At 43.9% G+C, this 14,586-nt stretch overlaps 1 protein-coding gene across 2 annotated transcripts in view; it reads right to left on the reverse strand.

Moving 5' to 3' along the window:
* SLIT2 (slit guidance ligand 2) overlaps window positions 1-14,586 on the reverse strand; it is a 402,035-nt gene that overhangs the window by 20,940 nt on the left and 366,509 nt on the right. For both annotated transcript variants that reach the window (XM_054998712.1, XM_054998711.1), the window contains 3 exons: window positions 9,009-9,102; window positions 597-734; window positions 256-496 (listed from right to left, as the gene is read on the reverse strand). In XM_054998712.1, coding sequence (XP_054854687.1) covers window positions 256-496; window positions 597-734; window positions 9,009-9,102 — 473 coding nt within the window. The remainder of the gene's footprint in view (window positions 1-255; window positions 497-596; window positions 735-9,008; window positions 9,103-14,586) is intronic.

The raw sequence follows: 14,586 nt of genomic DNA on the forward strand, positions 1-14,586 counted from the left end.
TGCCACGTTCCTCTGCTCATCGTCCTCCACTCACTCTCACCACTTTCCAGTGGAGAAATGAAGGACGCATTCCCAGACCCATGTTCATTACCACACATATCTTTTAGCCTTGAATCCAAGTTGTGAAAATGCATCTTGGAACCCACTTCTGCAATGATGTCAAAAAAGGCTCTCTTTATAGATATGCGTGCTTTTAATTGGATGTACGTCTCACACTATTTCATCCTCAGTTTATTTCAGAGCACCCTGCATTACCTGGAGAGTGATATTGGTCTGAGGACGAATCTTGGCCGAAGGAATCTGCAAGTAGGATTCTTTGTTCACAAAGTTTATGCTGACCAGCTTTTCACATTTATCGCCCTGGTAACCTGTCAAGCACTGGCAGACAGGCTCATTGGTTCTGGTGATGCACTGAGCTCCATTTTGACACTCGTAATTATCACACGGACTGGTGCGAGGCAAGACCATCGGCGGCGAGAACTCACAGAAAAGACCACTGGATACAAACAAAGAGACAGTTATGTCACAAAAGTAAGTCTTCATATGTAGTAGTAGGTTTGGGCTGTTTAGGGCCATGCCCTCAAATTTGCTCTCACCTATACCCTTCAGGGCATATGCATGTGTAACCATTCACTGCATCAGTACAATGTGCTCCATTTTTACACTTATTGTCTTGGCAGTCATCATAGTCAATATCACAGTGTTCTCCTACGTAGCCAGGTGTGCAATCACATCTATAGAATGGGAAAACACAAAGCGAATTCGATGCTTAACAATTAAGCAGCAGGCTTAAGAGAAAAAAATACAGTGGTGTTTAGAAAAAAAATAACAGATTTCCAGAAGGCATTGTGATACTGCTCTTTAAACAAAAAACCCTTTAGAGGTTGCTTCTGAAAGCTGGAATATTGATTGAAGGCCTCGCTTTGCACGAGAGACCACAAGTTAATGCATGTAGGTTATGTCTTGTTTGCTATTCCGTCTGATTATCTGACATTATATCAAATATTCAGAGTGTACATCTTGAGGGCTCCCATGAATCATTCTGACAGCTCTTCTTGGAACTGCAGTCACACACGCCATTTTCAAAATGAGAAAATATATAATCCCAAACTTTGGGAGACCCAGACAAATATTATAATATTTTTGCCTTGGGGTTAAAACATTTTCACTTGCAAACAGAGATGGAATCAGCAGTACACTTTACATCAAGTTAGCACGGTCAGAAATGAATTTTTCATCCACAACAAACATTGTTGTGGATGAAAAATGAGAGACAAATTTTGATGAAGTGAACTCTAACTCATTAAAAGCTTGTGCTGGAATAAATTTCCGTTAGTCTTTAAGGTGCTGTTGAAACCCTTAAGTGTAGCTAGATGACCTACAAAATTCTAAAATAAAGGAGTTAGAATTTTGTAGGTCATCTAGCTACACTAAATAATATAAAATAAAGTCAAGATTATTTTAACAAGATCGTTATCTAGAACTTAGTAGGTCACATCACCATGGAATTTTTTCAGGGGGGGAAACTGCCAGAACATATATATTCCTTCCATTTGTAAGCACAGAAATGAGCATACTGACTTCCTGACTACTGGGCCATCAGAAATGGTGCCTGCCTAGCTCTCCAGGGAGCTTTTAGCAGGGACTCTTAGCTCTTTGAGGTCTTGAAAGTTGCAAGACAAAACAAGTACCTGTGTAGGCACAAACCTTCCAGTGTTCTGGAAGCTGGCTGACTAGACTTGGACAACTTTAAAGGGATGACAGTGCTGCTGCATGGCAAAAAACCCACTGAACCCTGGGAAATGGTGATCCTCTTTCAAACTTACAGGAGTCTACCCATCTCTTCCAAAAGCTTTGCTAGGATGCAAGCACGCCCTTCAGGGACACTGATTCCTAGGAAGGTTAACTGGACCGAGGCACTCTCGAGACACTCTCCCAAGTCTCTGGTGGAGGCCTGCAGCTTTGGAAGGTCCAAAAAGGGATGAGTGCATTCAGCGGCTGACTTACATGATGCAGCAACCCCCTATGAAAGCTCCTGGAGACCGCCTGCTTCTTCGAGAACATTTCAAAGGCACAGATGGCTCCCTTATGTCAAGTATTGGCCAGGATGCATCTGTTTCCTGGAGATGGGCCCTAGGTGTTAGCCAATGCTTTTGTCTTTGGGAAATTGATGAACAACTTGCTTGCCTCCTTTAAGGGCAAAACATATTCCCAGTGCCCACTGCTCTTCCTAGGCTAGAAGCAGCTGCTGACTAGTAGATTGAGGTCTTCAGGAAATAACACTTGTTGTCATCTGCAGCTTGCAGCTCAAACCAGTTAAATGTATTGCTGCTGCTGGTGGAGAGTGCCCTCACGTCATAGCTGACGTATGGTGACCCCTGGTGGGGTTTTCATGGCAAGAGACTAACAGAGGTGGTTTGCCATTGCCTCTGCAGCCCTGGTCTTTGTTGGAGGTCTCCCATCCAATTATTAACCAAGGTCGATCCTGCTTAGCTTCCGAGATCTGCTGAGATCAGGTTCACCTGGGCTATCCAGTCATGACAAATGGATTGTTAGTGACCTTCAATCTACCATGATAATGGTATCTTTCTCTCACACACCTTGAGTGGCAGAGGCCTTTTTTTTTTTTGCAGTTACAGACACCACTTCCCCCCATTCTAAAACAACTTTTCACCTACACCAACGGACTACCTAACAGAGACACAGACTCAGGAACCAGACCTTGCAGCAAACCTAGATTTCAATTTTGTCCTTATATAGTCTCAAGAAGCATGACCATAGGACCTAATAACCTTAGCTGTACCATCTCAGGCTCATTCGCTTGCTTATTCTCCAACATAATATATGCCATGAGTTGTCAGCAATGCCCTTCTATTGTGTACACTGGACAAAGAGATCCGTCCCTATACCAAAAATAAATAAATAAATGGGTACAAATCTGATGTTAAAAATCACAATCAGTGGGTGAATATTTTAATCTTCCAGGGCATTCTTTTGCTGATTTAAAAGTCACCATTCTTCTATAAACTAACCTTTAAGGCAGAATTCAATACAAAATTGCTGAATTAGAATTATTTCATAAGTTTGATACGGCTTTCTCCCCACCAGATCTTAACAAGGAAATCTGATATCTCACTCACAGAAGTGTTAATATCTTGAATCTTCCCCCTTGCAGATGTTAATTAGTTCAGCTATACCTCTGTAACTTCCTACTGGATCATCTTGTCTTGTTTTATCCTGCTGTTTCCTAGATTAGATTTCATGTCAATCCTACTTTAGCTATCTAACAATAGTTTCAAGTGGCCCTCACCCGCTCTGAGTCAACTGGTTATCTTTTTGACGAGATCTTGTTTTAACCCTGCCTCTTATCATAGCAAATTGCTCCTCTGCTGAAACTGATGAGCTGAGAATTTTTTGCTACTGGTAATAGGGCTGTTGTTTGGGCTGTGCCATTATTTGACTGAAGTCTTTTATTTTGAAAACAGGGTTGCACCTACCTGTAACTGTTGCTCATGGGGTATTCTTCTGTGCAAGCACACATGGGAACTGCGCATATGCTGGCATACGCAGTTCTCATGTGGGACTGCACAGAAGACACATAGATGAAATTAAGTTCTTGATTGTGTTGGTTCCAAGAGAATCAAGTCCAACCTAGACTGGTTCCAAACAGCAACGTTTTTGCACTGCTCAGTTGTTCATTTTCTGTATTCAGTTGCAAGTGGAATTTAAATGGGGGATGTAATGATTTCAAGTAAATGGGTGCATGTGTCTTTAAATGTTTGGTGAGATAGGTGAAGAGTGGGGGTGAAAGAGAGAGATGAGTGAGTGATGTGATTGGTTGATGACAGAGAGTGGGCGGAGTGAAGGCAGTTTTCAGTTACTGAGGGAGAGGAAAAGGTTCATTCAGGGCAAGAGAGGCGAGCTGTGTGCAGCCTGAGGGTGTCCATGTATTTGGGAGGGAAAGGCAACCCGAGGGGAAGCCTGAACTGAGTGGGTCTGGGAGACTATATATTCACTCTCTTTGAAGCAGGCAAACTGTGTGTGCGCCTGAGAGAGAAAGGATTGAGAGAGAGAAGAAAACAGGCTGGCTGTGTGCTGCCTGAGTATGTTGAAGTGTTTATGAGAGAAATATGACCTGTGTGGAGCCTGAACTGAGCATGTTTGTGAAGGAACACTCAGTCAGGGAAAGAGAGGCCAGCTGTGTGAATGAGAGGAAATGAAGTAACTTTAAGAACCGAGAACTACTTTTATGAAACCAATACGCTTCTTGAAAAATAAACATTTATTTTGTTTTGTTATATCCCAGAGTAGCTGTCATTGCTATATTCCATTCCTATCCTCAGGGCCACGTAGAACCACGAAGGAGCCTGACGCTCAAACACGTTACCAAAGGGGAAATTTGAATAAAACATTTTGGAATAATACATTCCTGGTGGCAGCAAACTACCCAGAGGGTGTAAGGGGGAGATTAAAAGAAAAATCTACCCCAAAGAAAGAGAAGATCATAACAGGCGAGGTTCACATAACACTCAATAGTCTATAAAGATCTATCCCTGCCAAAAAGACCCTACTCTGTGTCTATTTGGAGGTAAATTCCCATCCGCTTCTGTCTAGTTTCTTTACTGTTTCATTGTTTTAATTACTTCTTGTTCACTTGGGGCTTTCTATGCCAAAACTCATGAATGATTGTCAGCTCTGAAGTAACTGAAACACTTTTGTTTACTTTGTAGCTTACTAAAACCTGCTGTCCCCTGAGCTTTGAGATTCCCCTCACTGTAGGGAGGATGGCTCCATATTTATCTTTCCTGCAGGTGCCACAACTTCGTAGAGCGTTCTCGCTGGCCAGGTGTAATGCTGTGCCTTCGGCCATTCTATATGGCAGATTAAACAGGATAGCCTATTCAGCTAGATGCTGTTTATGTGAACAAAAACGTGTCGAGTCAATTACACGTTCTTTTGCATTGTCATTTGTACGCTGGTATACATCAAACATATTTACAATCTGTTCTAGCTAGAATAATGGATTGCTCTGACTCACTCAAAGTCTATAGACTGTTGAACGATTCCTTTCCTGATGTCACCGAGAAGGTGGCTGAGTTTCTCCATTCTGCTTTGAAGTTGCGTCAAAGGATATCACAGAAATAAGCTATAATTGTATTTATGTATTTGTAATGTAGTATCCTTTTAACTTTGTTTTTCTTTTTTTGTAAGTGGATAACTTGAATTGTTGATATATGCCAATAAAGGCTAACTTGAACTTGAACTACTTTGTAGCAAGCCAAAGTCACTGCTCATTTAAAAATCTTAGTGCTATAACACTACTGTAATGACAGTTAAAATTATTTTAGTAACTGTGTCTGGGGCTGCACTATTCATGATGCATTGTAAATCTCCCCCCCCACCCCAAACCTCCACTCTTTCTGATAATCAAGTATTTATTCAAACTCCAGCAAAAGAAGCAATCAGACTTGAAAGAGAAGAAAGATTTTTTTTAAGGGAAGCCTCAACAAATCTTGGGTTGTCTACATGGGTCAGTCTGGCACTCTAATGGCCTTTTCAGAAGAAACAAAATGCCACAAGCGAAGTCTTTGTTAAAAGATAGCAAAATAACACAGGTAATATTGGAACGCCATAGATTCCACAATGTTATCTGGATGCTCCATAAAAAACAAGTGAACAAATCATGGCAGATAAAGAGTTTGTTTGGAAGTAGCGTACGTTCCTTATGTCTAGAGGCTTACTGGTTTGTGAGCTGCCTTCAGCCTCTCTTGGGAAAGAAATGGCACATACGTTTTAATAGACCCTGAGTCTTTGTGAGAAAGGCAGATTAAATATGAAACAATTTTTGCTTTCAATTCCCCCTTCCACCTTCAATTTCTAATTTTTTTAGCAGGGAAAAAAATACTTTTCCAGGTGGGAAAAGTACTTTTAAAATACTCTGGGGAGTAGTGACATTCACTTACTCATTTCATTTCTTTTTCATTTAAAACATCTTGGATTAGGCTTTTGAGATTCCCCCCCCCCTTTTGGGGAGATTGGAGCTGGTCCGCACTGTCTATTCCAGCCAGATAAGAGGCCTGATCCACAGCTGCAAACTTGAAACAATTTTCCAGGACAAAGCTTGACGGAGGTTGGCACTGGCCTCTTGGCTTGTTGGCATGCAGCCTTATGGGGGTGGGATGATGAGTCCCCTCCCTTACCTGTGAGGACAGGCCACGGCCGAGTCTGTCGACAGAGGGGTTTTTGGCCCTTCTGACTGGCTAAGAGTTCAAGACAGCTGCAGGTGGCTAGTCTTGAAAAGAGTTGTTTCCTCGGTATCTTAAAGTCAGAGAAGAGGGAAGAGAAGGGGGCCTGATCCTGCTTTTGCTCCTGTTCCTTAATGCTACACAACTGGCAGATACCTGTGCTAGCAACCTTTGTGCTTTTGTCTTTGGGCCCCATTTGGACTCTGAACATTGCTGAAGGCAACATCTGGAACAAGCTTAAATAGTCTGTTGTTGTTTTGTGCTTCTGCACATACTTCTGTGTTTATTTTGTTTGCTTTTGCAGTTTGCTTTAATCAGTTCCTGTTCTTAATTTGGTGTGGAGTTATTGAGAGTTGTGGCTTCAATCTAAATCCAGTTCTTTGACCACTTTGCTACATGCTACCCTGTTTGTTTTTGGACTCAACCTACCGAGTGCCTACTGTGCACGGCTGACCTCCTATTTAAAACCTGGCAGGGATGGGAAACCAAGCCCCGTGGCACAGAGTGGTAAGCCGCAGTACTGCAGCCCAAGCTCTGCTCACAACCTGAGTGCGATCCTGGCAGAAGCCGGGTTCAGGTAGCCAGCTCAAGGTTGACTCAGCCTTCCATCCTTCCGAGGTCAGTAAAATGAGTACCCAGTTTCCTGGGGGTGAAGAGTAGATGACTGGGGAAGGCCATGACAAACCACCCTGTAACAAAAAGTCTGCCAAGAAAATGTCGTGATGCGATGTCAGTAATGACTCAGCGTTTGCACAGGTGGGTACCTTTACTTTTAGGCTCGGAAGTTGCCTCTCGGTTCCACAGCTGAAGGTTTAGTTAAAAGAGGCTGGTGGTGGCTTTCTATACTGCCAGTGAGGCTTCACATGTCAGTTGGAATTTTGCCTTTTGATATCAGCAAGTGACCGCAGCCCCCCTGGGGATTGAGGCAGGCTTGCTGGAAACTGCTACTGGGAGGAAAGAAAATGATTCCCCACAATTTCTTCAGGCTGAGGTAGGCTGTGTTTGCTTTGGTGGAGCCTACCACCAGTTGTCCCCATATCTGAAACCTTCATGAACAGGAATTAACCATGTTTATTAAAATTCATCATGGTAGCTAAAAAGGCAAATGTGGCCTGGGGCTGTATTAACAGAAGCATGATCACGAGAAGTGATGGTATCGCTCTACTCTGCTCTGGTTAGACCCCACCAAGAGTGTTGTGTTCAGTTTTGGGCACCACAACTAAAGAAGGATATAGAGAAGCTGGAACGAGTCCAGAGGAGGGCAACAAAGATGGTGAGAGATCTGGAGACCAAGTTCTGTAAGGAAAGGTTGAAGGAGCCGGCTTTGTTTAGCCTGGAGAGGAGACGACTGAGAGGTGATAAGATAACCATCTTCAAGTACTTGAAGGTCTATCATATAGAGGATGGCGCAGAGTGGTTTTCCATTGCTCCAGAAGGTTGGACCAGAACCAATGGGTTGAAATTAAATCAAAAGAGTTTTTGGCTAAACATGAAGAAAAACTTCCTGACAGTGGAACAGGCTTCCTCGGGAGGGGGTGGGCTCTCCTTCTTTGGAGGTTTTTAAGCAGAGGCTAGAAGCAATGCTTATTCTGTGAACCTAGGCAGATCATGAGAGGGAGAGCTGGAAGGGTTACATCAGTGCTTAGTTCTCGTGACCCTTTCTTACATGCCCAGGATAAGGCCGATCGCCACTTTGGGGTCAGGGAGCAATTTTCCCCAGGCCAGTTTGGCTAGGAATCCTGATGGTGTTTGCCATCTTCTGGGCATGGAGTAGTGGTCACTGGGCATGTGGGGAGGGGAAATAGTTGTAAATTTCCTGCATTGTGCATGGGGTTGGACTAGATGACCCTGGAGTTCCCTTCCAACCCTATGATTCTATGATCAAAATACAAATTGCACTTGAGAGGTATATGTTCACACATAAGCACAAATTAACACTGGCAACTCAAAAGAGAAATTGGTATTTAAATGTCCTTACAATAACAAAATAGTAAAGAGTCCAGTAGCACCTTTAAGACTAACCAACTTTATTGTAGCATAAGCTTTTGAGAGCCACAACTTCAGGCTACAATAAAGTCGGTTAGTCTTAAAGGTGCTACTGGACTCTTTACTATTTTGCTACTACAGATTAACACGGCTAACTCCTCTGGATCTTACAATAGCAACTCACAATTGTCCTAATATAATTTTGGCACAACGAAACCTAGCACATAAAACAGGTGTCTGTCAGAGCAGCAGTATTCCTAAATCTACTCATCTAAAGTCCATTAAAACCCACTTTTCAAGTATGCATACTAATTAATGATACTAAAGATCTCATTTAATTAAAGATTAGCCTTCCTGGTGATGAATCTCCTTATCGTATAATGGTTTCCAATGTGTCGTGCAAATAACCCATTTTGTAATTACAGCTCCATAATCCAGCTTTAATTTAACATAATTATTCATTTCCTAGTCCAAGGCCTTGAAAGGATTTTGTGTGTCTTGACACAGAGAATACAACTCTCCTTTCTTCATTATTCCTACTTAATCCACACTGCTAGGAAACTGGACACTCAACAGAGAATCTTCATGTTATTACATGGGGGCTCCATGCAAGCAGAGGGATAAATCTATTGAGCCATTTTTCGGTGATCACAACTCCTTTGAATGAGGGCTGACAGCACAGTTCAGCCTCATGAAAACTGAGCCCGTGGCCATTCAGGAGAACAAAGGCGTGATTAAAAACACAAACAAAGTAGACAAAAGAGATGCCGGACTCACTTGTACCCTTGGGGCGTCAGGATGCACTTGGAGTCATGCTGACATGGGTTCAGGTCTTGGGCACAGAAATCTAGCTTCTCTTCACAGAGTTCACCTGCAACAAAGCAGATCCAGTCAACAGAGACAGAGCCCACCACAGGAACTGCGAGGCAAAAGGGGGCCACTACTTATTTCTATGGCAACTTGCAATGGTGCCAAGCAGCTCTTGTGACATCGTTTGGCAAAGAATCATCTCTCTTGCTCTCCGTGCAATCTTACGTTTCAAAACTTTTTAACAGCACTTTATTTAGAACACATAACTGCCGTTTAACTTCTTTGCATGATGTTCCCGATGAAGCAGATTTATGATAAATGATCAGCCTACTGCTTGGCTGACCAATTGACCAATCATAATACAATACAGTTGGAAAATAAAAGCTCTGATTAAATGCAAAGATGCTCTTCCCATTATCTTAATCACACACCATATATCGAGTACCCCTCTTGTATTACAAATGGCTTCCCCATTTTGTTTTTTGCAGATATGCCATCCCTCCAATGCATTTTTATCAGACATCAGAGTTTTCTCCCTATAGCTTCTTTCCCTGCCCCTCCTGGTACATGTGCATTTTAGAACCCTGTATGTGAAGTCAACAATGGCCACCAGAATGATGCCACTGGCAGGTGACGTTGGGATGCACAGGAACCTTGCCAATGGTCTCATCCATACAGTACCAACAAGTACACATTACTGGAACGCCATGAGAAGGAACTGTGGGAAAGCACCTTCCTGGCTCCCAACATCAAATGTGAATTAGACAAGAGTTAGGTTCTTTTAGTGAGTATCAAACTATCTTTGACCACCAGAGTAATCACAGGTATGGCCCTTTCACCAGTGGTTTGCTTGGCCACTGATCCATCCCCTTTCCTCAGCACTCCACTGACTTGTTCTGAAAAAGGGGAAGGGCAGGCAATTGTTCCGTCAACGCGTATCCCTTGCCCCGGATCTTGTGATCTCAAAAGTGCCGTGTGGGGGCAGGTTTCTCTCCTGCTTCAGCTGTCTTCTGTTTCTTCTTGCAGCCCTTCTTTATTGTTCCTGCCACTTGTCATACACCGCCCCGCCTTTCCTCTCTATGCCTTGAAACCACATTGAAGCTCCCTGGCTGCAATGCTCAGCCCCATCTGAAAAGCCATGTTCCATATTGTCCTAACAAAATAACTTGCTCTGAATCTCTTTACGCTGCATGGGGAGGACTTGATTTTCAAAATCCTAATGGTCACAAACTGGTTAGTCCTTCCTTTTAGTTGTAATCTTCTGTGTAAATTATCAATTCAAAAACTATTGTCACGTTTACTGTAAGGCAACAAAGAGAGAATCATCAGCCTTGTTTCAAAGAACGGTGCAGCTAATTCCATGAGCCCAAAGGAAATTTGGCCCCAAATGTGTCTTGGACTGCAGCTTCCACACACCAGCTGGCGCTCTTCTCTTCATAATAAGCCGTTTGAGACGTGGCATTGCAGAGGGGTGTCTGCCATTCAACAGGAAAAAAGTCCAACATTCTTCTGGGCACCCAAAGCATTCAGCACACTTAAAAGTAATCATCTGGATCCACAATTGTGATCCTTACATATTGACACAAGTCAACATTTATATGAATTCATAATTTAAATTTAGCCCAAAATAATTCCTTGTAAGCCATAAATGAAGAAGGGGCTTCCTCAGGAGGTGCTGCTCTCAGAAACCATCCATCGTACAACAGTTTGCAAAAAAGAATGTTTTTCAGAAATATAAGAATTAGGAACAGGGAAGACGTGCCAAAGGGGCACAGAAGATCAGCTTTAGGGGCTCACTGCTCCCTCCTACTTTACTCCTGCTGATGCTGTTGGGGCTAGGGTGAGTGAAATGACCCATCTGCAAGAGGGGGGGGCTGTCCCACACTGTACAGGAGATAAGCAACCCAACAAGGCCTTCACACCACTGGATTTCATGGCCTCTGCCTCATAATAAATGGAAAACACAGCCTGAAGCTTGTGGGTGTGCATTTCGGGGGGGGGGGGAAATCAATAAAATTCACACTTGGCATTTAAAGGGGCCACAAAGACCGTAATTGTGAACTTTAGGGTTTCCCTATGCTGGTTCAGGTTTATTCCCCCCACTCACCCCCAGATTTCTTGGATTTATGGGTTTATTGTTTCCTATGGGAGGGTCTGGATAAGGTGTTTTTAGAGCAAATGGCACCAAATTTGTAGGGAACCAAGATATGCTTTGAAGATCTCTCAAGTTTGAAGAGGATTGGACAAAGGGGACGACTTTACAGACCTCTGAACATGGCACCCCCAGCCATCTTGGGTTCTATAGTTGCATTTGGGGAGGAACAGGAAATCGTTCCAGGTGTAAGAAGCTGGTGTTTGTAGAGCAAACAGCACCAAAAATGTAACAGGAAAATCCACTTGCAAACTATTCTAAAGTGCACTGAAAATACATAATCTAGCATGTGTGAAAGCAGCCAGCATGGGAGGGAGGCTCTTCAATAGTGGCTTGATATTCCTGGGCCCTTTTCACACTGCTTACCTTGACTTGCAACGACGCGGAACATCGCGCTAAAAACGCGGAACATCTCGTTTTCTCGCGGAAATCTTGCGCGAGAAAACGCGATGATCTGCGTTTTTAGCGCAATGTTCCGCGTCGTTGCGAGTCAAGGTAAGCAGTGTGAAAAGGGCCCTGGTTTTGTAGCTGTGTTGCTGGTTGTGTTATTGTTGTTACCAAGGCTGGTGGTGGTGGTGGTGGTGGTACTACTACTACTACTACTACTACTACTACTACTACTGCTGCTGCTGCTGCTGCTGCTGCTGCTTTTATATTGCATTTTAGTGCTGGTGGTTTGGAGTTGAATGTGGAGGATTTTTAAAATTCTGGTTCTGTGTTTAGTGTTTTATTTTCCTGATTAGCTTCTGTGTTTTGGGGAGGGAGGAATCTCATATCTAGTTTGTGTGTGTGTGTGTGTGTGTGTGTGTGTGTGGTGCACAATGCCCTGGTTTTTCACTTTTTTCTGGTTTAGTTTTAATTAGATTTGCAGCCTATGCTGAGGCCTGGAGGGAAGGACGGCACGCTGAAGAACTAGAACAACACAAGAGCTGGAGGAAAATAGGCCACAACTTTATTGAGAACAGAACATACAAGGAGCATTGGCAAGCATATGGATCGGATCCCGAGCAAAGCTGGCCCGCCTGCCAGCCACTGAGCCCTCCCCCCCTTCAGGACCCCCGCTGAAGGGGGGGGCACCGAGGAGTGACATTAACAGGGGATCAGATGGGTGTATACCCCTGCCTGATTCCCCGTCACCTGGGAGTGAGCACCTCGGCAACCCCCGGACAGGTCTGTCCCTCACCTCACTCCCAAGATTCCATATGGGAATCCCCTGAACAGGGTACCAAAGCCGTGGCCCTGGTCCCCCGGATAGAGATCTGATCCAAAGCTGCCTGCTTAAGTTGTGACAAAAAACAGCAGAAAACCGGGAGTGGAGGGTGGGATTCGCATCCAGGCGCAGACTGCCAGGAGGCAGAGCCGGGTCTGCTTAAAAGCAGAGCCACTGGACCAGAGGGAGAACCTTGCCCTCCAGGTCCAGTGGTTGGCCCCGCCCCCCGGCAGCCACTCCCCGGCTGCTCCGATTGGGCGGCCAAGATTCAAACCGATTGGCCGCCCAGACCGAAGAGCACGCCGGGGAGGAGGAAGCTGGGACCAGCAGCCGTTCCTCCCTCTGCGCCGCCGGCTGCAAAGCCTCCGCCCGGTAAGTCGGGCGTCGGTTCCTTCTTGCTGTCTGCTTGGTTTTTGGTTTGGATTTTTTGGAGGTTGCTCTGTTCTTGAAGGGAGTGATCTTTTTTTAGGAGGGAATTTTTCAGTTTCTCTTGGGGGGGTGGCTTGATGTTTGCTGGTGGTATAACCAAGGTTCTCTTCTGAGGGGGACTGGAGGTTGTTTTGATGGATTAAAGCACGGCATTTCCCGCATAAGAAATAACAGAGACCAGAATGGCTGGGGACACCTCATTCAGGAGTCCGTAGAAGGGACCCCTTTGTCAAATCCCCTTAAATCTTGGAAGGTCTTTAGGAGAGATGGAAGGCTTGGTACCCAGCAAATTTGGTGCCGTTTGTTCTAAAATCACCTGTTCTGGATCAGCCAGAAAATCTCCTAATCCACTTCATGCTTACATTTTTTTCCTGTAATGCTGGAAAGTTCTGTAATTATGTTTTTTGTTGTATAAGGCATTTTAGGGTGTATTTTCAGCTCTGGAATATCAGATGCAGAAGACAACTTTATGCATACTAATAATGCCATTTATTCAGGAAACTCGCTTCGCAGGAACTTGCCTTGGCCTTGGTTCAGAAAGTTATGTCAAAGTTTTGGTGCTTCCTTGCAAATTTGGATGGAAGAGTTTGTTGCGATTTAAATATGGTCTAGTTGGTCAGCCTGTATTGAAGCTAAAATAAGTTCCTTGAATTTATCTATAGAATCTTTATCCCTGCTATCTGAGTCTGGGGCCTTCTCAAAAATAAAATCCAGTCTTTTGGGATTAGAGTTACAAACCCTCTATAGTTCTGCTAATAGAACTTGTTCTCCCCTAAACTTGGGGATTTTCCCTAATGTAAGTTTCCCAGCAGTATACCTTTACCAACTCCTGTCTCCCAATTTACGCAGAGCCTTTTCTCTGGCCAGATTTAATGTTCTTCCTTCAGCTATTTTATCGGGCAGATTTCATGGGATTCCTTATTATAGCAGGTGTTGTCCTTGTCTGATGGACAGTGTTGAAACGTTTCCCACGTTCTTCTCCAGTGCACTTTTTATCTGGTGCCACGCCGGGATCTTCTACATCTTATATTAGCCCAACTTTCAGAGTTTTCTGATGATTTTAAGGTTCAGTTCCTGCTTGACAACACAGATGGGGAAATAACTGAAATAGTAGCTAAGTTTCTCTACAGTGCCATGGCTATACGTCCTGACAAGTAATATTCTGTACTGGTTTTGCCGCACTGTTACCCTGCTCCTATCTGTATTTTAATCTCATTTTGTATGGACTCTCTGTATTTAAAATTTTATATTTTATGTATGCCAATAAAGGCTTGCTTGACTTGATTTAAACTTTCACATATCTAAAGATAGCTGGAAAGAACACTTTCCCCAGTTATTCAATGATCCTGAACAGAGGACTGGTACAGCTGAAACCATAACAACAAACCCATCAAGCTTATTATCTCTTTGGCCTCCTGGGACTTCTTGCAAAATAAAGTCCTTCATATCTGTAATTAAGAATAATAAGGCTCCTGGGGAACATTTTATCCCCCCAGATATTCTTTGAGCCTTTCAGGGCCGTTTTCACACGGCTTACCTCCACCCGTAACGACCCGGTAGATCGCACAAAAAACGCGGAAGATCGCGTTTTCTCGCACGAGATTTGTGCGACGTCACATGATGTCATGCAAATCTCGCGCAAGGAAACACGATCTTCCGTGTTTTTTGCGCGATTTACCGGGTCGTTACGGGCAGAGGTAAGTCATGTGGAAATGGCCCAGGACTGGTGGTAGACTTCAAGCAGACTTGTCCAG

This window comes from Eublepharis macularius, chromosome 15 (genome assembly GCF_028583425.1).
Source record: "Eublepharis macularius isolate TG4126 chromosome 15, MPM_Emac_v1.0, whole genome shotgun sequence".
Lineage (NCBI taxonomy): Eukaryota > Metazoa > Chordata > Lepidosauria > Squamata > Eublepharidae > Eublepharis > Eublepharis macularius.